Genomic DNA, 26,242 nt, shown 5'->3' on the forward strand with positions numbered 1-26,242 from the left:
GCTAACAAGGAATTTGAGGTTAGTGATGCTTTAAAAATTTGCTTTATATTCAAAACTGTATTTTTTCCACTGCCGGAACTTGGAAAAGCATATCTATAAGTTTGTGTTATCTCTTCTCATAATATTACCCTAAAAATATCTACGTTAATTGAGATATTCAAAAAACAAAAGTAATGAGGTCAAATGAATCAAGTAATTTAATTACTTTGGTCGGTTCCTTGTAAAATAAAAATTCACTCGTATGATGACTAGTTTAAAATTGTTTATTGCATCTTAAAAATGTCGAAAAGAAATTTAATTATTAGAAATATTTTTGTATTATACATTTATTTTAGGTACATTATTATACACTTTTAATCAGCGCAATTATATAATTATATGTACACATATCTACTCTGCATACATTTACTCACTTCTTATAGCCAATACTTGCTCTTTTTTTGTAGCTCGATAAATTAAATAGTAGCATGTTGAACTCAGTGAACTCTATGTAGTTTGTTTCAAACATTATAAACCTTGTAATGTATACGTATGTCGATATAGATGCTAACAATAATGATTTAAATCCATAGCTTATCTTCATCAGTTTTTAGTGTATGCTTAGCGACTATGCTAATAATGAAATGATTTTTTGCCGCTCTAAACCAGGTCTGAACAGCTTTTAATTTTTTATTTTAAAATATAAATTTCAATTCTACTTTTAGTAGTTCATTTCAGTGTATTTTGTATATACTCACATACATTTACATACATATATGTATACATAAATATATTTCCCTAAGGTTGATGGCATAAACGGACTATGGATTAATAAAATTTATAAAGAAAATTGATCCAAAAGTTGATAATCGGTAGTTATCAGTATTGTCTGGATTAGTTCAAAATATTTATATTTTCTATTATTGTACTTTTTATATATTTTTTACAATACTTTTTATACAATTTATGTTTTTTTTTTTGTTATTGATTTATTTATTATGTTGGCCAACTTTAGCGCCCGTTTGACTAAGTTCGGCACACATTTCATTTTACATAGATAAATATTTGAATTTTATTAATAAATACAGATGTACGTATGCTTGTATTTTGGTGTATACAATGTTTTGCACTTAAATGACTAAATGTAAAAATAGTTTATTTGCTTTTTTTACAACATTACAATATTTAATAAAAAGAATACAATAATAAAACAAAGTGAAAGAACTCAAAGTTCTCTCTACCCGCCCAACTAACTAGATAAACCTGACAAACTCGTCAACCTCAACACTGATTACCGAACCAAAGAATGCATAATAAATAATAAATAATTATTATACATTCTTTGACCGAACATTTCATGTAGCACCAAAAAAGTAGTCGACTTTTAGGCGCACAAAATATTAAGTAACGCGAATATATATAAATATATTATTAGCGGTAAGTTGAGTTCTTTTGATTTACAAACGTTTTAATCGCATATTTGTTGTTGTTGTTGGGTTTACAATTTCTACACCATCCAACACTCGTTCTTCATCCATGTACAAAAATAACCTATAGCAATACGCACTGTTTCGGTTTTGCGCTAGGTTTCTTCTCCACGGCTCTAACTGCCTCCTCGAAGACTTGATTCAGATTGACCTTCTTTTTGGCTGAACACTCCACCAGCGTGTGCGCATGTATCTCCTTACGCAAACGTCGCCCCTCGCTAGTCGTCACGAATTTCTCCGAATTGGGTACTCGCAAATCCAACTTGGTGCCGATCAGCACAACGGGCACATTATTGGAGTAATGCCGTATCTCTGGCCACCATTTACTTTTGATATTCTCAAAAGATGTTCGACTGCTTATCGAATAGCAAAGCAGGAAGCAGCTCGTCTACGCGGCAAAACCAAGAAAAATACAAAAAAAAAAGAAAACATATTGAATGAATGAATGAATTTATCTTGTGTGATTTTTTTTTGTATTAAATAGCATATGTTTTGTTGTTGTATGCTTGTGTGTGCTTACATTCGGATAACTCAGCGGACGTAGACGCTCGTAATCCTCTTGCCCGGCCGTATCCCAGAGTGTCAGGCTGTATTCATTGCCATCGACCGTGATGTTGCAGGCATGATTATCGAACACTGTGGGTATGTACTCTTCGGGGAATTCGTTTTGTGTGTATGTGATGAGTAGGCAGGTCTTGCCCACCATACCGTCGCCGACTATTGTGATTTTTAGGGGACGTAAACTTTTCGCCATCTTGTTGTTGTTGTTGATGCTGCAGTTCCTACTTGGATTTCACTTGTTTGCTATTTTCGTTGTTTTTGTTGTTTTGTGTAGTGTTGTCGGCAGATAATATATTGCACCGGTTTGTTCTGTAAAGGAAGGAAAAGTGAAAATATTGAAAAATCTTGTGCATTTCACTTGTGGGGAGTATATAGCATGTACAAGTATGTATGTTTGTATGATTGTAGTTGTGTTTTGTTGTAGAATTGCATCTGTTTGCATACGCAAGTTTGTCGGCAATGTGAGTGCTATTTTAGTGAATGAATTACCCAGCAAGCATTTGGGGCTCCACTCAAAGAAATACTAGGAATGTTGTCATAAGCAAAAACACCAAAATTATTAAAAAAATAAATTTATAATTAAATAATTTTTTTAATTTTTTTTTAATTCATTGTAATATTTTAGATGCTTATAATAGATGCTTTATTACTATTTTTTTATTTTCAATATGCATAAAATTTTATTATGTTATTTATTATGTTTAATGTTATTTTTTTAGTTTCAATACGCATAAAACAATGGAATTTTCTAAACAAACAAAAAAAAAATTATAAAAATTATTTTTATTTTATTTTCAATAATTTTTTATTTGTTTTTTTTTTTTTAAGAAATTTGCCGTTAATATATTATATTTTAGTTTCAAAATTTAATGAAATATTAATAAGGGAGTATTTTTTTTAAATTAATTAATTTTTTAATACTTTCTTTTTCTTATCTATGTATGTGTATGTATGTATTTCACTTGCTATTATTCTTAAGTCGTTCGCTGGGTGAAGCAACACTTTCCCTAGCAGCGTCTTCCCCCAAAATTGCTTGTTCTGCTGCATTACTAGTTTATTGTTTTTGTAATTGCATTTCTTATGTTCTTTATATGTTTTATCGCCACTTTCAAATGTACATATATACATATCTATAGTATGTCATACAATATGGTTGCACATGCGCGTCGCTGCCGCTGCCGCTGGTGGCGCTGTCGCTTCCTCCACAGCTGCGCCACCTCAAGCGAGAGTGTGTGGCATGCCGACAACTCCAATTGGAGCTACAACAACAAGGCCCAAAGAAAAAAAACCCCGGCAGTACGCTGCCATCGACACCGGAAATGTTAAGCTAAATGGTAAACAAAATTATCGTAATTTGGATGTGAGGAAAGCGAAGCAAGAAATGGAAAAGGAAAAGAACATTTTTGCGAAATCAAACATTGCATTATTCGTATGTACTTGTTCGTGTGCATATTTACATGCATGCTTTACTATGATTGGTTACCGTTGACTGACCTCTTTTCGAACATTTTATTTTCGCTAGTTCGGAATACCAACCCGAGCTAGTTCTTAATTCTGCTTATATAAACTCGAGAAAAGGTTATCCTTTCTCTACATTTATTAATTTTAGTTATGTCATTAACCTGAGGGTTCGTGAACCAGCCTCGAGCGATCTTATAGCAATCCACCTGTGGTAAATCAAAAGAACCTCAAATCAGTTTTCCATTCCAAAACAGGTTTCGCAGACAGTTTGAGTTTTCTTCAAACATCTCTTCTGAGTTAGAGGGTTATTTAAAGAGTAAATTCACTCTCTTCTGATCGATGGCTGAACTTATCCGGTGAGATAAGGTAGATATTAAGCTAAATATTATAGTTTATAGGCTAGGTCATGTTGTCCGAATGGACGAAAACACTCCAGCCCTGAAAGTGTTCGATGCAGTACCCGCCGGAGGAAGCCGAGGAAGAGTAAGCCCTCCACTCCGTTAGATGGACCAGGTGGAGAGCGACCTGGTTACACTTGGGATCTCCAACTGGCGCCGAACTGCGAAGGAGAGGGTGAGGTGGCGCACTATCGTCGATTCGGCTATAACCGGCTAAACGGTTGCAACGCCAATCACATACATCACATAGTTTATAGGTTAGAGTACGAACTTTGAACTTTGTATATTGAAGTAGTCTTCGCTATTTACCAAAACAAAAATAGATTATTTGATAATTTTTTCCTGAGTTGTCTTATATTAGGATTACATCTCTGTTTTCGGATTGTAAAAGACACGTTCATTTCTTTCATTTTTGGTTACTGTATTGTAAACAAGAACAAAGAGTAGAAAGAAGAGTTGTTTTTCTGATTTATCGAAAGTATTTGTTTATATAAAAAGTCAAACAAGCCACAATAAAAAACATAATTTCATTCAATGTATTAAAAGGAAATTAAGGTTATGTACGTACGTACTATGTTATACGAATGTAAATAGAAACCTACAAAAATCTCAAATATTTAAATTAATACAAATAATATTTTTATATTAACACCTAATATAGTCACACAAACACAAGCAAATATTTTATAAAACCAACAATGCCATAAAGACGTATCTACCACTTTTTATTGCTAAAGCTTCATAAAAGTCCAGCCATAGTAAGTTGTAAATTTATTTGTAAGCACCAATCAATTTGTTAAACATTATAACATTTTTGTTTCCTTAACTACTTTAAAAAGCTAAATTTTGAGTAAAAATTAGTCAAAACACTATATATACATATACTAAATTGATAGTGTAGTGGTAGAAACACAATATGAGTTTGCATCACCGCTTATCTTATCGCCAATTAACAACAGTAACAAAAACAACAACAAGTGTAATAATCAAGAAAATATGAGTACGGCTAAGAAAATAAAAGAAAAGAAGATAAAAGTGGGCAAACAGATGAACGAGTGCAAAACGACGAATGAAGTGGCAAAATGTACTTCAAAAACATTTTATTTGCCAAAGAGCGAGAGTTCTTCTCACATAAATAAATTCTTTAAATGACTTTAGTTGCTAACGCAGCTGATGGAAAAAGTGCTGAGCTTGTTATATAGTCATACATACAAACATATGTATGTGGGTAATGGAGGGCAAGTATTTTTCAACATTCGATTACCTAATCATCAGTTGGAATGTTATTCCGCAAAATTTTAAATGATTGACCACAGTTACTGATTAAATGCAGTACTCATGCTAAATGCGGTTGAAATATGAAAGAGCAATTTTAGTAATCAGAAAAATATGTTAGAAACACAAAAAAAATATAAAAAAATATTTTTTACAAATTATTATATTAAATTATAACTAAATAATAACCATATTTAGTTTTTTCCGCATTTTCCTAATTCACATTATATATATATATATATATTTGGCGTAGGAACCGCTTTAAGCGATTATAGCCGAATCCACCAGAGCGCGCCACTCATTCCTCCGTTTTGCTTTTTGGCGCCAACTGGAAATACCAAGTGAAGCCAGGTCACTTTGCACTTGGTCTTTCCACCGGTGGAGGTCGTCCTCTTCCGCGGCTTCCTCCAGCGGGTACTGCATCGAATACTTTCAGAGCTGGAGTGTTTTCTTCCATCCGTACAACATGACCTAGCCAGCGTAGCCGCTGTCTTTTTATTCGCTGAACTATGTCAATGTCGTCGTATAAATCGTACAGCTCATCGTTCCATCGTCTGCGGTATTCGCCATTGCCAATGTTTAGAGGACCATAAATCTTGCGCAAAACCTTTCTCTCGAAAACCCCAAGAGTCGTCTCATCGGATGTTGTCATCGTCCACACTTCAGCGCCATACATCAGGACGGGAATAATGAGCGACTTATAGAGTTTGATTTTGGTTCGTCGAGAGAGGACTTTACTTTTCAATTGCCTACTCAGTCCAAAGTAACACCTGTTAGCAAGAGTGATTCTGAGTTGGATTTCAAGGCTGACATTGTTGGTGTTGTTAATGCTGGTTCCCAGATAAACGAAATTATCTACAACTTCAAAGTAATGACTGTCAACAGTGCCGTGGGAGCCAAGACGCGAGTGCGCTGACTGTTTGTTTGATGACAGGAGATATTTCGTCTTGTCCTCATTCACCACCAGACCCATACGCTTCGCTTCTTTATCTAGTCTGGAAAACGCAGAACAAACGGCGCGGTTGTTGCTTCCGATGATATCAATATCATCGGCATACGCCAGGAGCTGTACACTCTTGTAGAAGATTGTACCCTCTCTACTTAGCACTGCAACTCGTATTATTTTTTCCAGCAATAGATTGAAGAAGTCGCACGATGGTGAGTCACCTTGTCTGAAACCTCGTCTGGTATCGAACGGCTCGGAGAGGTCCTTCCCGATCCTGACGGAGCTTTTGGTGTTGCTCAACGTCAGCTTACATAGCCGTATTAGTTTTGCAGGGATACCAAATTCAGACATCGAGGCATAAAGGCAGCTCCTTTTCGTGCTATCGAAGGCAGCTTTAAAATCGATAAAAAGATGGTGAGTATCGATTCTTCTCTCTCGGATCTTTTCCAAGATTTGGCGCATGGTGAATATCTGGTCTATTGTAGATTTTCCAGGTCTAAAGCCACACTGATAAGGTCCAATCAGTTCGTTGACGGTGGGCTTAAGTCTTTCACACAATACGCTCGACAAAACCTTATATGCGATATTGAGGAGACTTATACCACGGTAGTTGGCGCAGATTGTGGGGTCTCCCTTCTTATGGATTGGGCAGAGCACACTAAGATTCCAATCGTCAGGCATGCTTTCTTCCGACCATATTCTACAAAGAAGCTGATGCATGCACCTTATCAGTTCTTCGCCGCCGTATTTGAATAGCTCGGCCGGTAATCCATCGGCCCCCGCCGCTTTGTTGTTATTCAAGCCGGTAATTGCTATTCGAATTTCTTCATGGTCGGGTAATAGAACATCTATTCCATCGTCATCGATTGGGGAGTCGGGTTCGCCATCTCTTGGTGTTGTGTTCCCTCCATAATCCCAGTATGCTCTGCACATCCGTTACCAGATTACCCCCTCGGTCCCTACATGATAATGCTCCGGTCTTGAAACCTTCTGTAAATCGCCTCATCTTTCCATAAAATTTTCGAGTATTACCCATGTCGGCCAGCTTTTCAAGCTTTTCATACTCACGCATTTCGGCCTCTTTCTTTTTACGTCTGCAAATGCGTCTCGCTTCCCTCTTCAGTTCTCGATATCTATCCCACCCCGAACGTGTTGTGGTCGATCACAACGTTGCGAGGTAGGCAGTCTGTTTTCTCTCCACTGCGGAACGACAATTCTCATCGTGCCAACTGGTTTTTTTGCGTTGCCGGAGACCAATTGTTTCGGCTGCAGCTTCACATTAAAATCGTTTAATACAGGAAAGGTTCAAAGTAATCCAAAGTTAAATCCTAAATTCCTTATGCCTTAAATTCTGTTAGCCATAGAAGTAATTTTATACAAATCTCATTAACCTCATCCTTACAGAGATGTTCACTCCAATGTGTTTTCTAGATTTATGTGTTATAAGAGTTTATACCCGTACTATCATCTCAAAAGACACTCTCTTGAGGTTTTTTTTTTCATTTTTGTTAAAGTCGTTATGTATGTATATACATTTGATATTATTTGATAAACATTTACAACATTCATGTCTGCTTATTTCAAAAATCCAAACACTTTGCGCTCAAGACGAACCAAATACTATCTGAACTAATTAATCTACACTCACATATCGACATTGGTAGAAACACTTGTGTGCAACTAGCGCCATAATGGTCCACACTTAACTCGCATCACCCTAGAACCTCCAAACAATTAAGGTTAATTGAAGCCACTTCAGCTTGAAAATCGTTGAAATAGTTTCATTTCATATCAATTATTCAAGTATCGCGGAAAGTTGAATGGAAAAGACAGAATATGTGGCACAAAAATATGCGGAGGAAAGGAGCAGCTGTTGATATTCTTTTTGAACAATAAGCAAAGTATTTGCAATTAAATCGAAGACGGAAACATAATCCATTAATAATTATGAATAGAATACAGCTAATTTTTCAACTTTATCTTTTTAATTTGTTTTCTGGAGTACTTTACTTTAGAAGGCAATAAAAATTTGTGCACAATTGCTTCTTTAATCAAGAAAAAATTTACGAATAGTTCAGATTGTAGTATTTTTTATGTATTTTTCGAGACGATCTATTCATCGTTCGAAAAGAAACGAACTAAATTTATTAAATCATTGATCGATTAAATATAATCCGGACGACTAATCCAGATTTAGTCGGTTTTATCCCTTGAAAATTAGATCTTTTGGATCTTTCTTCGGTCTTTCCAGCATCCCCATAAAACATCGCAGGTAGCAAGACGCTTAAAATGTTCGCAGGAACTGGATTTGATTTCAGCTTACAAACAGTTTTAATCTGATAGCATTTGTTTGGAGTTGGGAGTTTGCTAGAACTATCTGAACCGAACTTTAACTTTCAATTTTGAAAAGAGAAAAGGTCAAAGTATTAAACTTATTTTTTATATTAATTTTTCGAGAGTCTATAAACACTTCACAATAGACATCAACGAATATTTCAACCGCCTTATTACCCATAATCACATAGTCATTTGCAATTATAAAATTTAATTCCTTCGAATATTGGAAATGTTATGTTGAAAGCCGCATCCAACCTCGTCATACCCCACCCCACTCCTTAGCGTTTAAATGATGCCTCAGAATAATTTTGTGACTCATTCGTTATTGATGACGCAGATTTAGTATTGAGGTTGGTAAGCAATAAATCCATACACACATATGTATATATGAACTCGCGAAACCCGTTACTAATCGTGAAGTTGTGGGTAAACAATCAAATAAGAATAAATCAGAATACATTGTAAACGATAATTTGTGGCAAAAAAGCACCTGCGGTCGAAGACACACGTTTCATTAGAAATAATTACAAAATTATACAATTTAACTAGTGTCTCATAAATTATAATTCGCATTTTATGTGGAAATGTCTGCAATTCATCGCACTTCAAACACAACGGGGGCCTTATCAAAAAATAAGATGTTGATGTTACAATTTTCACAGCTTAAACGATTGCGAAGAAAACCTGCAAAAGAGGCTAATCAAACAAATAGTTCGGCTATTCCTCTCTTCTTTCACTCTCCTCTCTACATTGTAATCGCAGCGGCAAGTCGCATTCATCGCTGCCAAGCGTCAAAACTTCGCTGGCGACTTGCTGCGCCGTGATCGATGAGTATGAGCGCCTCTTCAGCCCTCTTGCCTCATGCACACAGGTGACTCATTGCCTTAACTGTGCTGGCATTGTGGACTTTTGTTGGGCCACGCGCATCCCGCGTTGTCCGGTGGCAACCGCAATGTAAAAAACCGTGAGTAAATAAATTTCGAAACCGTTTTGGTTGGCGGTAATTTTAATTTATTCATGCTTCTAAGAATTTTCATGATTTTTAGTGGAAATATTTCGGAGTGCAGTGGCCGGTCGTGCCGCTTTTTTATGCAGCTTTTCTTTTCGAAGTCTTTCTCTTTTGTTTGCTTCGTTTTAAAACTTGTCACAGCTGTTTTTGTTAGCCGCTCGAATATGGTCGACATGTTCACGGTGTATCTGTGCCGACCGATCAACTGGTTGTTTGTTATGTGTGTAGATTTGTGTATACTTATAACCACTTATACGAGTATAAATAACTAGTAGCTTGGTATGTGGGTCACTCGTGTCGCTATGCTGTTTGCAACCGGCTTTCAATGTTGCAACAGGTTCTTTGATATTTTTCTTCTAAAAAAACACTTTACTGGTTTTGTTATAATTAATTAGTTTTTTTATTGCAGCACATTTTTCGACTTCAGCGTTTTGTCACATAAAAAAATTATAAGAAATGATGATACCTCTTTGTTAGATTTGTTGTCTGCACTGGATATGTAGTAACATTCTCTGTCGGTGTACTCTAAAGGTTCGATGGAGCCAAACATTCAAGAGCATTATTTCGATAAAAATATAAATATAAATACAAGAAATGCTGAATTTTAACGATTCATGACATTTCATCACCCCAATTAGCGAGCAAAGTGTTAGTACATACTCTTTATAAAAACCCATTATGATATTTATTTCCACTTAGGCAATCTGTGAATAATCTAATGGATCTGATCTGATTTTATCTGATGGATAATGGAATAGTTAGCAATCGACCCAACAGAATGCATGAGAGATTCCTACTTCTCAGATATTATACGATTATTCGTAGTTGAATAAAAGATTACGGCTATCCAAGCCTAGCTAACTACTTGAAGGGCTTCAAACTTATTAATTTTGTTTTACTTAAAATTGTCAAAAATAAATTTTCATCGTAATAAAATAATTTAACTACCTTGCTACTTAACAGCAGGTTCACTCATGTCTGATATAATTGGCATGTTCGTATATATGTACATATGTAAGTATACAGAGGTAGTCAAAATTATTTACACATCGGACGTTTTTTCACATGTTTCACAGAAAAAGCTTTCGCTTGTTGTTGTTGTTGTCGCAGGGTAACAAAATGCTATGTTGCTGTAAACCTTGATCTATTCTCGAGCGAATGAAGTCGGTTTGGCAAGAATAGCTAGAAATATGGCGGAGAAATAAGCAAATGAACTGAAAACTCGCAGTAGTCAAAAGTATTTACACACGGCGATTTAGCCTTTATCCTTGGATTTGGTCTGAGCAAAAGTAGTAATTTGATTCTATTGCATTCTTAACTACCTAACTCAGCCTTAAAATATAAAAATTGGTAAATAAAATGTCGAAAACAAAGGAATTATCGATTATCACTAGATTGAAGACTGTTACTAAGTTTAAGACTGGGGTTTAGGCTTCGGAGTTAGTTAGTTGGAATACTGTTTATAATGTTATTAAAAAGAAGGAAACGAAGTATTGCAAGGACAATTTAAAGATAATTGGGTGGAAACCTGTGATAACTCAAAGAGAATGCAGAAGATTAGTAGGAACTGTCATACAAAATCCCACAATTCGTCCTCTTAATATTGCAGCATCATCGAATCAGCATATTGCATGAACAGCCAATGATGCTACACTGCTAAGGACATTTAAAAATAGTAACATAAATACATACGTTGTGCATAAAGTTGACCACTTCCGAAAACAAAAAAGCGATATGCCTCTCATTTGCCTTAAAATGCATCCTGAAGCCTGTAGTATGCAGATAAGGCTGATGTTTTGTTCCAGGGCTTCTTTAGTAAACGCTTTATGCATTTGCCACAAGAGAAGAAGAATAATGCAGCTTTGACGCTAAATAGAGTCGGGAGTGATGCTTTTTGATTTTTTTTATTCTTTGGGTAAATTTTCCTTACTTCTGTTTTGGAAATTTGGTACTAATTTAGTGACTCTAAATCATCCGAATATATCAGAATTCACATGACCATGCCATTGTAGTGGTCCGTCGGCCTTTTCCAACTATTGACTACATTTTACAACAGGATAATGCTCCATTTCATGAAGGATCTTTACCTTCAAAGTTTTAAATGAAGCAAATGAATGAAGACCTCCGCACAGCCCTGACCAAAACTTTAGTCAAAATGATTGGTCTTTCGTTAAATATCGGAGGACAATTGATACAATAACCGAAAACGCCGAAACTACCGACATTTGGTCTAAATTAACTGTTAACTTAGCGCACAATTGTGTTGAATCAATTCGGACCATAAAACAGGCTGGTATTGACGCCAATGATAATGTAACCCATTATGATTTATCGCCTTAGAATAGGAATTTATACTGAACATTAAAATGGTATAGTTATCATTAAATAAGAACAGGATAATAGAGTTCATGTTGTGTGTAAATACTTTGGACTACTCCGAGTCTTCGGTTCATTTGCTTATTTCTCCGCCATATTTCTAGCTATTCTAGCCAAACCGACTTCATTCGCTCGGGACTAGATCAAGGTTTACAACAACATAGCATTTTGTTACCCCGCGACAACAACAACAACAAGCGAAAGCTTTTTCTGTGAAACATGTAAAAAAACGCCCGATGTGTAAATAATTTTGACTACCTCTGTATATTCAACGAATCGAAAGGTTGTATTCAAAATAGGCAGTACTATTGCCAACTATTTATGCGAAAAACAGTTCAAAAAGTTAATTTTAATGTTGTTCACTTTACTACAGTTTGTCAAATAAGTATACGCACACATGCTTAACATAAAAAAGAAATAAAACAAATAATTTTCGGCAAAAAAAAAGAAGACAACAGACAACTTGTCTTACTCATCAGTGGCGGGCAGTAATATGAGTACTATGGCATTTATGGCATGCAGTGAACGACATTACAATGATATTTATGCGGTGTTATGACAAATGATAAATAAATAAATTAAATGCACGTACATCGCGGTGTATGTATCTAGGTATGTACAGATGTATGTATGTATGTATGTATGTACATCTAAGAAAAAATATTATTTAAAAGGAAGCGCGTTAACATATACGATGTACATATATGATATAAATTTAACTATATATACACTTGTTTTTATAGAATAACATTCAGCTCTTTACAGTATTCGCTATAAGTGTGTCTACAATTAACAAATGCCGATGACCAATCGAAGTTATTGTGAAAGCTGCAAAAAAGTAATTATGACCACAATAAAAAATTAAGTTGTGAAGTTGGGAATTGTAATGATTCATTTAAATGTGGATAATTATCGAAACATCTGCAAGCAATTTATTATTTAATGAAAAAAAAATATATTAATATTTTAAGAAACGCAGAATTTTTTCTTTCTTTAAAATCCATGAAACTAATAATATCAGCTGAGAAGTTTTTTTTTACCACAACTTACTGAATATGAACTTGGTGTGTGGTCGTCATAAATTATATATATGTATATATAAATGTGCATATACATACATATATTTATAACTGTATTTTTATTAAGCATAACCGCTCATTATTTATATGCATTACGACAAAGTAAACAAAGTATTGATTTTATTTTGTACAGAAAGTATAAAAAAAAAATAAAATATTTTTTCCCGCCAATTCGATAAGGCGAAGGCCAGCAAGTCACCGCCACCAAGAATTACAGCAAAGTGTATCCTTTCATAATCGTATTTAATAAATGTACTGCAGCATGCAACAAGTGCCAGCATCAGGCATAAATAATTACACATTACATACATATATATATATAGTCCAGACGAAGAGTCGCATAAGCAAAAAAGCAGAAAAGGAAAACCAAAAATGAGGGCATAGGATTCTTCATAAGAATCTGTGTGCGTTTGTAACCAGACTAAACATTGCTGATTGCTAGCTGTCGGCGGAATACCACTGACGTCTAATGAGCTGTGATTAAAAAGCGATTAAGCCACAAGCGCCATCAACAAAGTGGTGGATAGTTCGATTACTATTGTTGTTGTGCGCAATTCTATTCCTCCAGAAGCTGTCTCTGCATACACAGTAGCATCTAGTTTGAGTACTATCATTTTCAATGTTTCGTGTCTCATAATATAATAATATTTGTATAATAAGATTGTCGATGTATTGCTGAGTATCGAATTTCGATTTCTTTTTTTTATTTTTTTTTTTTGAGTAGTAACGTATTTATTGCAAATGGCTTTCGGTTTTTATCATAAACAAATTCCACAGAATACATTACAAATACATATTATGAGCTGTCAGAATGCTATGGTTGGCTCATGTTGCAAGTAAAAATGTGATAAGTCAACAAAGAAACGTTCGCATTTTTACTAGGAATGGGTTTACCCAATTGAAAAGGGGTATGTGGCGTTATAAGAGCTGAAAATGTACTCATTTGAAAGAGTTGCGATATACATATTATATGTTCATAGTATTCGTGATAATATTATATGAGCTTAGTAATACAAATTTTTTGTTGTTAATCAATATTTGATTTTCAGTTGCTTTATTATATATTAGGTCTACAACTTTACTTCCGCCGTTTTTTTTTTTGGAAATTTAAGGCACGCCCACCTCCCATACAAAGATTAAGTTGAAAATTACTTAGGGGGGTTATCTCACTAACGTAAAACGTCAGAAACACTAAATTTTACAGACGGAATCGCAGAAGGAAGCTGCACTCAGATTTTTTAACAAAATGGAAAATGGGCGTGGCATCGCCCACTTATGGGTCAAAAACAATATCTCAGGAACTACTCGAGCGATTCGAATGAATTTCGGTATATAATATTTTCTTGACACCGTGATGACACGTGTGGAAAATGAATGAAATCGGTTCGCAACCACTTCCCACGTAACTCAATTTTGAACTCCATCTTGTTCCTTCACTTTATAATATATGCATAAGGAACCAATGAAGATAGTGAAATACAACTTTACATAAATACTGTATATGATCTGTGGCAACACTTGTGAAGAAATTGTGGAGATCGGACTATAACTTTTCAAAGCCCCGAATATCGAATATGAAGAATTCAGTGAACCATGGTAAATTTTCACCGAAAATTTGGGTAAATCTCAGGTATCTTAATTTAAATCAGAGGAAATATTTTTCTTCTAATAGTGTGTCTCTGTGCCAGAAATGGTTAAAATCGTATCATAACTTCCCCTAGCTCTCATATACCTAATTATAGGATTTTCAAATTGGGTCAAATTGTGTGTTATCTTAATAAAAATATATCAATAAATTGTGAGAGTATAAAATGTTCGGTTGCACTCGAACTTAGCCTTTCCTTACTTGTTTTGTATAAAAACGGTTAGAAATGTCGATGTTACAAATGTCGATGAGCCTCAGCCGCACTTTTCTTGGAATTAAAAAAGAAAAACAAAATTTCCCGCAAATGTCGAGAATTCGGCTCAAAAAGTAACATTTTCAGTTGAGAATAAGTTTGGGATGCAAACAGATCTCTACAAATATTTTGTTGGGTTAATGTTGACACAAATGTCCAAGATCGATATAAAACGATTTAATCGATTTAGTCGACCTAGAGACATCTTTGGAAAACGGCGGAAGTAAAGTTGTAGACCTAATATTTTTATTTTTAATATCAAATTATTATTTTTTTTAATATCAAATTAACTGTCAAATTTAAGCCCAAAACTATGTCTTCACCGAGTTCACTAACACATTTCTCTCACCATCTCCTTCGTATTCACTCAGTTTACTGACAAATATTCGGATTATTAATTATTTTCCTTGATTCCTTGACCATTTCCTTATTATTTGCTATTGTAAGGCAATCATTTATTTGTAATTGTAATCGTGTATATATGTACATAAATACAATTATTCCCATAATCAACAATAACAGTTGAATGCACTTTATATAAATGTCAACTGCAACTTGTAATGCAAAAGCAACAATGTCGGTTATTTTTATGAAAATGTCAAAGACGGCAACGTCAACAGTTGCACACAATGCGATTAAACTCGTATTGTAATAAGTGTTGCAATTGTGCTGGAAATGTATAATAACACATACAAATGACGGCTGAAATTAATAGTAAGGCGATAGTGCATACAATTTTCGATATAGCAAACCGTTATATTGTTTGTAGTGCCATGACTTATCTGTTGCACGCTAAACAGACGCAACACCACAAGTGTGGGTCATGAAGAAAGGCGGCCTGAGTGCCGGTTCCAGACCACTTGTCAACTTGTAAACATTCATTGTCGTCAGCCGAGCCGGCTTTCAATGTGCACTTTCGTGGCAAATAAGAAGAAGGAGAAAGTAAAAATCAGCAATAAGTTGTTTGAATGTATGCGTGCATTGCAGATAACAGCCAAGACTTGTGGAATTTCACACATAACATGCATAAATATGCATAATATAAGATAGATTGAAAGAACTGTTGAATATAATGGTTAGTTAAATATATTCAACGCGAGTGTAATTTAATTTTGTAAGTCAAAATACTTAATTTAGAGCGAATTATTTTATTCAAATAATTCTAAAACTCATCTTATCCTAATTATTAAGTATAAAATTACATAGAATGTCAAAAAGATACCCATAATAACCACAAGGGCTTGCTAGGGACAACTTTAGAATCGAAAAGTGTTTTTCTATAACAGTTTCACACACAAGGGGACCTGTGCACTGTGGTTCCTCCCATACGACAAAAATAAAAAAGTCTATGTTTATATATTGGGCTTGTAGCTAAATAAATATTTGCATATGCCATCAAATTTATGTATTTTGAGTTTGTTTTAATTATTTCTAACGGAACTTCTTGAATGAAAGCAACATATGTACGGCCTTGCACAGTATTTACTTCTGTTGACAAAAATAAAAGCGAAAGCAACGTGTACATTCAACTGCAAAAGTTTAATTTAAAAAAGTGTCTAAATAAAAATACTTATAATGGAAATTAAAGTAGATGGTAATAGTATTATTTTTCAGTAATGACAAGTTTTTAAGTTGTGCTGCTGTTTTTAGAATAACAAATTTTAATGAAGTGTCTTTTTGATTCAGTTTTGTTGTTCTTTGTTAAATGTATTTGGAGATTTAGTAACTTTGTCAACCGAATGCAGTGACCGGATTAGTGTGTAAATGTTGATACATGTATATAGTTTAAAATAATATTAAGTTCATGTGCAGGGATTTGCAGGTTTCTAAATAAAGTTCATTAAACTAACCTAACTTTTTAGTTTCAAAGTGTATTTTGTACATCAAATGTGCGTGTTATAGCATTGGTTTTTGCAATAAACAAATGTAGAATTAGTTGTTGTTGTCTCACCCTCTCTCTCTGAGATTAAATTTCTTATCGTTGTTCGTTATCGTTTTTTATCGTTTTTTAAATTTCTTATCGTTGGAACGTCTCATCAATGCATATTTTCTCGCTCCTATATTTTTGAAATTTGGTGCTCCAAAAATGGATCAAATACGACGAAAGGTCAGTAAGTTTTTGAAGAAGTTTTTGAAGATATAGTCAGAAAAACAAGTTTTAAAGGTGACGAACACCCGTTTGATGATATACTGAAATGTGTAAAATATTTATGCAGACGCATTGGGGTGATGTGGAAACAAAACCATCGCGTAAAGTCAGACGTGTTAAGAAACTACTCGGATTGGCTCTCTTACAAAGAGGATGTTACCTTAAGTCTCGAAACTCTATCTTTGCCATCTGAAAAAGAAGAAGCAAAAGCGAGTAAACGTGGTCGCCCAACTGCTGATTTCTCTGCATGCTCCAAACGGACTAAGCAACGTAGAATAGCATGATTTTTTTATATGATATTATTCTTACAGGTTGAATGTGGGGGTTGGATGGGAGAAACTATAACGACAAATCATGTTCAGGTTGTTTATTGCTTTCTTAAATGTTTTTTCAAAGCCTTACTGAAAGCTTTAACGCCGCGACCATGACCATGAGAAGTATTTTTGCGCATAATTGCCATATAATGACAATTACAGTTCTATGGGAGCTATAGGACCTAGTAGTCCGATGGGGCCAATTTTTTTACTATATATTTAAAATAATTTTCTAGATTTTTGGTGAAAATTTCAAAGCGTTATCTCAACGGGAAGTATTTATGACCGCACCTTCATACAAGCCGAACCACTGTGCTGTGGTACCATGAGAGAGATAAAGAAGGAAATGTGGTGAGAATCAAACTTTGATCGAATAACTTTCTAGCCTTTTCACACAGGAGCTAATTGATCAATTAACCGACATCTGCTCGATTAAAACGCTGATTTAGATCGATTTACCGTACTAAATAAAAATCGCATTTTTCTACATTCATTTTTGCAACAAATATCGTATTTGTAGTTATATTGAAAATAAATAAAAAATAGCAATCAACTCATGAAAGTTACAAACATCTTGTGAAAAGCAAAAACAAAAATGTGAACAGCTGATCGTCAGTGTGAAGGGCAAAAACTGGTTTCTTAATCAAAATTTTAATTGAACAATTAATTTCAAATTCGAAGCGGGAAACTGGGGGTCCACTACTGTACCAGATGCTTCATAGGTCTCCTAAATAATTTTATGGCCAGATAAAGTATTTACATTAAATAATTCCACTTTTTATTTTATTACAAACCAAATAAGTGGTAACTTACATAAATGGAACGTGCTCATCCGCATAGAACAAAAAATCAGCGAACATACATATCTATATGTATATACATATTGAAATATTTATTGCGTAATATTTAAAAAAAAATTTACTTGACCTACGCATGAAACTGCGAGTTACGTTAAGTATTTACACACAGCCAACGTTAAAAAGTAAACAGGTAAGAACACATACATTCATATAAATGTTTTTAATTTTGCAAATAAACACATGATTTTAACAAAGTTTGTATATTTTCAGTCCTTATGACTACGTTCTTCTTATAAACAAACTCTTCGTTGAAACCGCAAGTTTTCGCTGTATTTTATGAAGCACCAATTTATAATGGAAAACACGCTAATCAATTCTCTATATATACTTCAGACATAGTAGTTTGTATATATGTATGTATCTATATATAGTGCTGACTGCGTCAGGTGAAATACTTGTAAACAATCGTGAGATATTTCTATCGGAAATTTATAAACTACAAGTGCGAAAAGTGTGCATAAAAATATGGAAAATTTTCATTCAATCGACTGTATGTACAAAATATTTTTAGTTTAATTTAACAACTTATTTGAAGTGGAAATCTTTGCTCTTATATAATAGAAGAATGGTTTTTCAAATAATTATGTTGATTATAGAGAACTCATATTTTTTACATTTGTATGAGGCTTTCTTCCTCATTAATTTATATGTATTTATTTTGACTTTTATTTCCAAACCGCGAATCATTTGTGGAAACAATTTTGAAATATTGCGAAAATAAAAATGAGAGTATAATTTATCAGGAACACGAGTATTCGAGGGGTACTACAGTATTTAGCTTTTACGAGCTGCCTATCATCACAAAAGTGAATGCAAATTCTTTGGAAAATCTTAGCGTTAGCAATATATTATCTTTAAACCTCTTTTAAGAATTGATTTTGTTTCATATTTTGGCGTAACAGGTTCTCTCCTCTGATTGATTCCACTCTTCTTATTGTTCTGAAGAAGTGTCATTCAGACTTTTTCTTTTTTTCAGCTTTCTTGTCTCATTAAGACTTTAACATTTTTTCAAAACCCATTTATCCCCTCCAGTGCACTTTTCTAGATTCCATTGATATAATATAATATATATAATTTAAGTTGAAAAAACAAAATTAATTAATTCTCTTTATATTTACCAATTGTTAAAATTTAGTAGTTAATCAGTTAATATAAAAAATATTTCCACCAATCAAGTGATCTAATAGATATGTCGTTCAACAGATTTAAAATAGTGCTTCCGAACCAATTTTCATAATTTCATACATACCAACTAAAGTCTTTAAAACTTAATTCAGAAAACCATAAACATGCGCGCCTAACCAAACTTTACTAAATGGAACAAAACATTATGTCAAAAAGAATCGTGGCACCAGAATTAATAATAACTATTTACACACGTGTCAGATTAACTTGAAATATATTTTTAGCGAACATTTCCAAAATATAATACAAACGTACATATAACACTGTAGTAATAAGTTAAAATAGCTTAAGTCGAGTTAAGCTAAGATACGAATTTTTACTTTTGTTAAAAATTTGGGCCTAAAAGTTGCCTTTATATTATTGTAATTTGTATACGATGTTTCTCAGTGATTATTTAAGGGGTTATATACAGTTAGGATTTTCAAAAAATCGATTTTTTTGCGTTTTCTTAATATATATATCTGAGTATACACACACAAAATTTCAAGTCGATCCGACGAATATTTTCGACGTTATAGACACTTAAGTGAATGCGCGCCGACTACATGTAAAGTGCTTTCAAAACTTTGAACTCGTTTTTCTCGAAACGGTGTTTTGAAAGTCGGTGAGCAAGATTTCTCAGAAACGGCTGAACCGATCGGTCTGAAATTTTTACACAAGCTTCTTAACTATATTTTTTAGTGATTAATCGAAGGATTTCCCCATCCGATGAACATTTCTTATTTTTATAAACAATTAAAGACCCGAGTTGAGTAGCCGCCATTTTGTCAAACATTTTTTTTTTTGCTAATTCCTTCGATCAATCACTAGATTATTTATTATATTAATGAAATTTATTTGGTTTTTGCATTTTAGATGATCCAGTCCAGAGATATCGTGTTCACCGCAAGAGGCCTGTTTTTGCGGACCTCTGCAAAATTGGCAATATCAACGTTCCCGATATTTATTTTTGGCAATCAAAAAAATGTTAATATAGTTTAAGGTTGTCATAATATACCTGCCAAGTTTCAAATCATTAAACCAAACACAAAAAAAGCTTGAAAATGCCTCTTTTCGAACTCCTAACTGTAAATAACCCCTTAAATTAAAAAATATAACCGCGAGTGAGTCTCGTATAAGTTGAACAGATTAACACAATGGCCAAATTCACTTAAGTCCGCTTAGGCTATTTTAACATACTACTGCCACATAATTATCTGTGTGTGGATAACTAATAAAGTGTATTACTTTGCAAGTAACGAATAATTAATTTATATTTTATCGCTTTGATAATATTTTATCATTTCATTAAGTACTCAAACAACCTGTTGCCGTTCTCAAACTCAGAGCAGTGGCAGGCAAGGGTTGTGATAAAAATAAAAACAAAAGCGAATATTAAACTCGAAAGTAAAAACAAATGCTAATCACTCAGTCGTTTAATGTACAATAGATGTAAAACCAGTTTTATCACCAACGTGAATTATGCAAAATAAGGTGAAAAACTCGTACACATTAACGGCGATGGTGGGGCAATAAACCGGCAGCAACTAGCACCTACACAACAAAAACAAAGACAACGATATTGTCATACAAATAAATAGATAAACACAGACACACCCATAAAAGTGATCAACGCTCAATAGAGACACACAAAGTAGACGGGTGTATACTTGTAGGTGTGTATGTTCGTGTGTGTGTGTGTGTATGTGTGTTATTAATTTTATTTTGTGTGTTGTTTCATTAAAGGCTTAATGTCATTGTGCTGTTTCGCTTTTGACATCGTCGCAGCCACAATCCAGAGTCAACCAAATTGGTTACAACTAATAAGTATGAGCATACGGTCATCTATACATACATACATACGTACACTCATACATACATACATACATATGTATATATACATAGATATAAGGCAATTGTACAACCAGAAAAACCTTTTCGAAATTCCAGAAACGACGTATTTGCGACGTGAGTTCGATACAAATAGACATTGAGCCTTGAATATACATACGTATAATAGTTACTACAATTGGCCGCAGTAACAACAACAACAACATAAACAACCAGAAAGCAAAAGCACAACAAAACGTTTAGATAAGTGAAAATGAGACAAGCTGGGATGGCTTTCTAATTTAATATTAATGTGTATCGTTGTTGTTGTTGTTTCGACTGCGTTTGACTTAATTAATATTGTTGTTATTGCCTTCGTATTGTTTTATTATTGCATTGTGTTGTTGTTGGTTATCATCTCATATGGTGCGATTATCTGCTTAGATACTTATCCGCACACACATACATATGCAAACATATGTATCTATACATAAGCAAAGGTTTATCTTTATACCCTCTGCTATGCCTTGTCATTCCGTTTATTATATTTGCTTTCATGCTTTTTTGTGTGAAAATATCATATGTACTCGTACATACATATACATTTATATATATATATGTATTATCATGTATATTTGTGCATAAACCGGTTCCGGTTAGCAGCCTACCGATTTTCTGGCGCTGGTTAAATTTGATTTATCTACTGTCAATGCTGCCGTTTTATGTATATGAACTTATGAAACATTTCATATATTCTGATAAAGGACACAGAAAATACATATACAATTGAATTTCCATAACTCGAAGTTATCCATTACTCGAGCTCTTGAATTGACATTATATGTTAAATTTCATAAAAATTACCTTCCGTAACTCGGAAGTCTCTCTAACTCGAAGTTTTTTTGTGGATTATTGTGATTCGAGTTAAGGAAGTTCAACTATATACATATGTATATATACTTATTTAATTATAAAGGATGACCAAGTGATCTTTATTATATATTAAATGGAGAATATAAGGCCCATTCAATTCTTCATCGGTTCTTCTCACTATTTGTCCTACTGTTAATTTACCTGCCTAAATTTGATTAACATTAGAGGGGTGTGCATGGATTTCTATGAGGAGACTCTTCGTGCGAAGGTTCAATAGAACAATCACAACCGTTAATCAATGATTTAATTGTCATATAGTGTGGATCTCTACTCTAAATAAGATATTGTGTTCCATATAAGGAAGTGGATTCCTTATGAGAGCAAAAAAGCAGGAATTCAACACAAAACTTGTTCAATAATTTTTTTATAGCATACATAGAGAGTAAAAAATTAAAATTTTTGCCTTAAACAAACGCTAAATGCAACACTGTAGCCGTCAATTATCAGATTTTCATCGATTAAATAAAAATGCAATCCTTTGATCGTCAAATTTTTCCTACAGGGGTTACCGCCAGTAACTAATTATATTTAATCGGCCGCATGTGAAATGCATACATAGTTATTTAGCATAGTTTTGCGTTTTTTCTTTGTATGATGTTGCCACATGACGTTGTCGGCTCTTCAATAAAGTGATTTTGACACGTTTTCACGTTTCGATCTTTTTTGCGTGTTAAGAAATGGCACAACTTATGCTAATAAGCTACTTGTGATAATTAAAAATAATATTGAGATTTTTAACAACAACAACAATAACAACAAACAGGTGCAACTTTTATTAAATGTTTGAAAGATGTCACGTAGAAAAAAGGTAAAAAGTAAATAAAAAAATAATATTTTAAATCTACAAAAATTGTTTTTTTTTTTCTACTCTTTATTATCAGTAAAATTTTTTTGTTATTTAAATTGAAAACAGCCCATTGTTAGTTAGCGAATTTCAGTTTTTATATTTCTTCTTCAAATGTTGGCAGTTAGAAGCGATAAAAAGTTAATTATATTTTTATACTCTCGCAACATGTTGCACAGAGTATAATAGTTTTGTTCACATAACTGTTGTTTGTGTCACCAAGAAATAAAAGAGCTAGATATGGGGTTATATATATATATAAATGATCAGGATGACGTGTGGATTTGAAATCCGGATGTCTGTCCGTCTGTCTGTCTGTAAAAATTAAGATATCTTAATCAAACTTGGAACACATATTCCTAGGCACCCTGAGGAGGTTGCTTTCGAAAATGGGCAAAATCGGTCCACTGCCACGCCCACAAAATGGCGGAAACCCAAAACGTATGCAGTGTCATAACTAAGCCATAAATAAAGTTATGAAAATAAAATTTGGAACATAGGATCACATTAGGGAGGGGCACATTTGGATGTAATTGTTTTTGAAAAATAATATAGGTTTTTTGTATATAACTCGCAAACCAATAAAGCTATATAAACCAAACTTTCTGCAGTTGATTCTTTTACGTACCCCAGGTTAGGTTGAAAATTACTAAAAGTACGTTAACTCACTAACGCAAAACGTCAGATACACTAAATTTTACGGAAGAAATAGCAGAAGGAAGCTTCACTCAAATTTTTTTACAAAATGAAAAATGGGCATGGCATCGCCCACTTATCGGTCAAAAACCATATCTCAGGAACTACTCGACAGATTTCAAAGAAAATTGGTATATAATATTTTCTTGACACCCTGACAACACGGTTAAAAAATTAGCGAAATCGGTGCACAGCCACGACTACTTTCCTTATAACTCAATTTTGAATTCCATCTGAATCCTTCACTTTATAATATATACATTAGGAACCAATGAAGATAGCGAAATAAAACTTTACACAAATATTGTATATGATCTGTGGCATCACTTGTGAAAAAATTTTCGAAAACGGACTATAACTTTTCAAGGCCCCAGATATCGAACATGTTGAACTCAGGGCCTTAGGTTAAATTTTAACCGCAAATATGGGTAAATCTCTCATGTAATGTAATTCAGAGGAAATTGTTTTCTTCCAATAGTGTGTCTCTGTTCCAAAAATTAGTAAAATCGGGTCACAATATCTCCTAGCTCCCATATACATAATTATAGATTTTTCAAACATATCATCCTCTAGATCCCATATACCTAATTATAGGTTTTTCAAAAATTCGTTGGGCTTTATTACGCATATATGTATTGGTTTATATATGATATATCTTAGCAAAATTAAGTGAGTGTATAGTCTTGGATATAGTGTACCTTGCTGATAAAATTGAATGAAATCGGTTCAGGAATTTTCTCAGCCTTCATACTATATAGGACGATTTTCGTTATTCCATTCAATTTTGTGCCGAATTTATAGGTAAATTTGTGTGTTATCTTAATAAAGTTTCTTCAATAAATTGCGAGAGTATAAAATGTTCGGTTATACCCGAACTTAGCTTTTCCTTACTTGTTTTTTTTTCTAAAAATGTAAAAAATTTGATAATAATTATAATTTCTTTTAAATTATAAATTAAAAAAAATTAAAAAATTCCCTGTTATAATTATTTGTAAAGCTATAAATTTTGAATTTTTTTTGTTTTTTTTTTTAAGGAAGGAATTTTTGTTGTTAATTCCTGAGTCACTACAGTTTTGCTATATATTGCAAAAAAATAAAAATATAAAATAAAAACATTATTCTTTGCTGCATTTTTTAAATTTCTGCTAAATCAAAATACACGGTTTTGTACTAAGAAAATTATTTCAACTATTATTGTGTCAATTATTTGCCGCAATTGTTGAATATATGCAACTCAACCTAACTCCAAAATTATTTTAAATAACCACAGCTGTGATATCAACAGCAAAATAATTATTTACATGCAAATGTGTGGCCAAAAAATGACAACGACAGTGGCAGTGACAGTGACAGCTACAACGACGGCGGTAATGACAGCATACAAGGTCATTACGTCATTTGTGCGGGCGCAAAAACAACAATTATGAAAAATAAAAACAAAAACAAATTGAATAATAATAACAAACTGCAATTTGTTCAGTATATTACACAACAACACGAATGCACTCATGTGAGCTATATGCGCAAAACTTATTTGATTAGAAAAATAAAAGTAAAAACAACAAAACAATTAATTGTAAAACAACAATAAATGTTAACACGTACACAATATTCATCCAACGTCTTGATTACTATGATTCTCAATAAATTTGATACGTCGCTATCCGCTGCTGCTGTTTAGCTGGCTGCTCGCTTTCTTCCTTTAACTTTTGCTTTGCTTATCGAACACTTTAAACTTTAGCAATTCGTATTTGTTTTATTTATTTATTATTAATACGCTTTTTTTTTTTGGTTGTGCCTTTTGCACGTCAGCTGCTTTTGCAACTAAACAAATATACGATTATTTAGGTATGTGTGTGTGCGCTCACACATTAACAACACTTGCACACAAATCGAACAAGCACTTTCCGTATGCTCGCGCTTCGCCAATTCGTTTTTATATATTTAAACTTTTCGCTTCTTATCGCACACGTCTTACTACTCGACACCCTCACGTCTTACAAAAAGGCGTTTTCGCTGTTGTTGTTCTTGCGAGGTTAGGTTTTATCCGCAATGTAAAAATTCACGAAAGCACACCGAACCGATCTCCACGTACTCAAATACTCGAATGAATGGCCACAGCGCATACGATACTTGTTGGCAGTCAGTGTGGCGGCCTGGAGCTCCAGCAATCAGTTGTGCGCGCACACATTAACACACAGATTCACACATACACATACGAACGCTAGCGCATAAAGCCATGTGGAGAATCGCTTGATCACAAATTGTCGACTGGAATTGATAGTGAAGTGAGTAAGTGCGGCATTAAAGAGATTCTCGTGCATGAAAGAGTTGTTGAAGGCATGCAAGAAAGAGAGTGAGAGAGAGTATATGAAATTAGTATGCTGATTTGAGTCGAGTTTTAATGAAGCTGAGTTTTCTGTGCGCAGATTTATCAGTTATTACCCCTTTAACTCTTTAAGAAAGCTTGTTTTGAATAATGTATGTTGTTGTTGTTGTAGAAAGTAATATATTCATTCAATAATTTTGATTCCCGCATTGGAGCAAGGATCATAGCGGCTGTCTCTAGCAAATGTTTAAGAAAAGTATTTTTTTAGAAAAGCGCAGAGATTTATGGACGTCTGTTGAGCTCTATAGCTCCAGTTC

General features: G+C 33.7%; 1 protein-coding gene across 1 annotated transcript; it reads right to left on the bottom strand.

The window, feature by feature from the left end:
* Window positions 1–245: 245 nt before the first annotated feature.
* Window positions 246–25,713, bottom strand: LOC105210092 (ras-like GTP-binding protein RhoL). Its single transcript, XM_011180832.3, has 3 exons — window positions 25,202–25,713; window positions 1,987–2,336; window positions 246–1,854 (listed from the first exon to the last, which is right to left on the bottom strand). Exons 2-3 carry the CDS (start codon window positions 2,218–2,220, stop codon window positions 1,531–1,533), a joined length of 558 nt encoding a protein of 185 aa, XP_011179134.1. The 5' UTR covers window positions 2,221–2,336; window positions 25,202–25,713; the 3' UTR covers window positions 246–1,530.
* Between the last annotated feature and the right edge of the window lie 529 nt (window positions 25,714–26,242).

This window comes from Zeugodacus cucurbitae, chromosome 2, assembly GCF_028554725.1.
Source record: "Zeugodacus cucurbitae isolate PBARC_wt_2022May chromosome 2, idZeuCucr1.2, whole genome shotgun sequence".
NCBI classification, from domain to species: Eukaryota; Metazoa; Arthropoda; class Insecta; order Diptera; family Tephritidae; genus Zeugodacus; species Zeugodacus cucurbitae.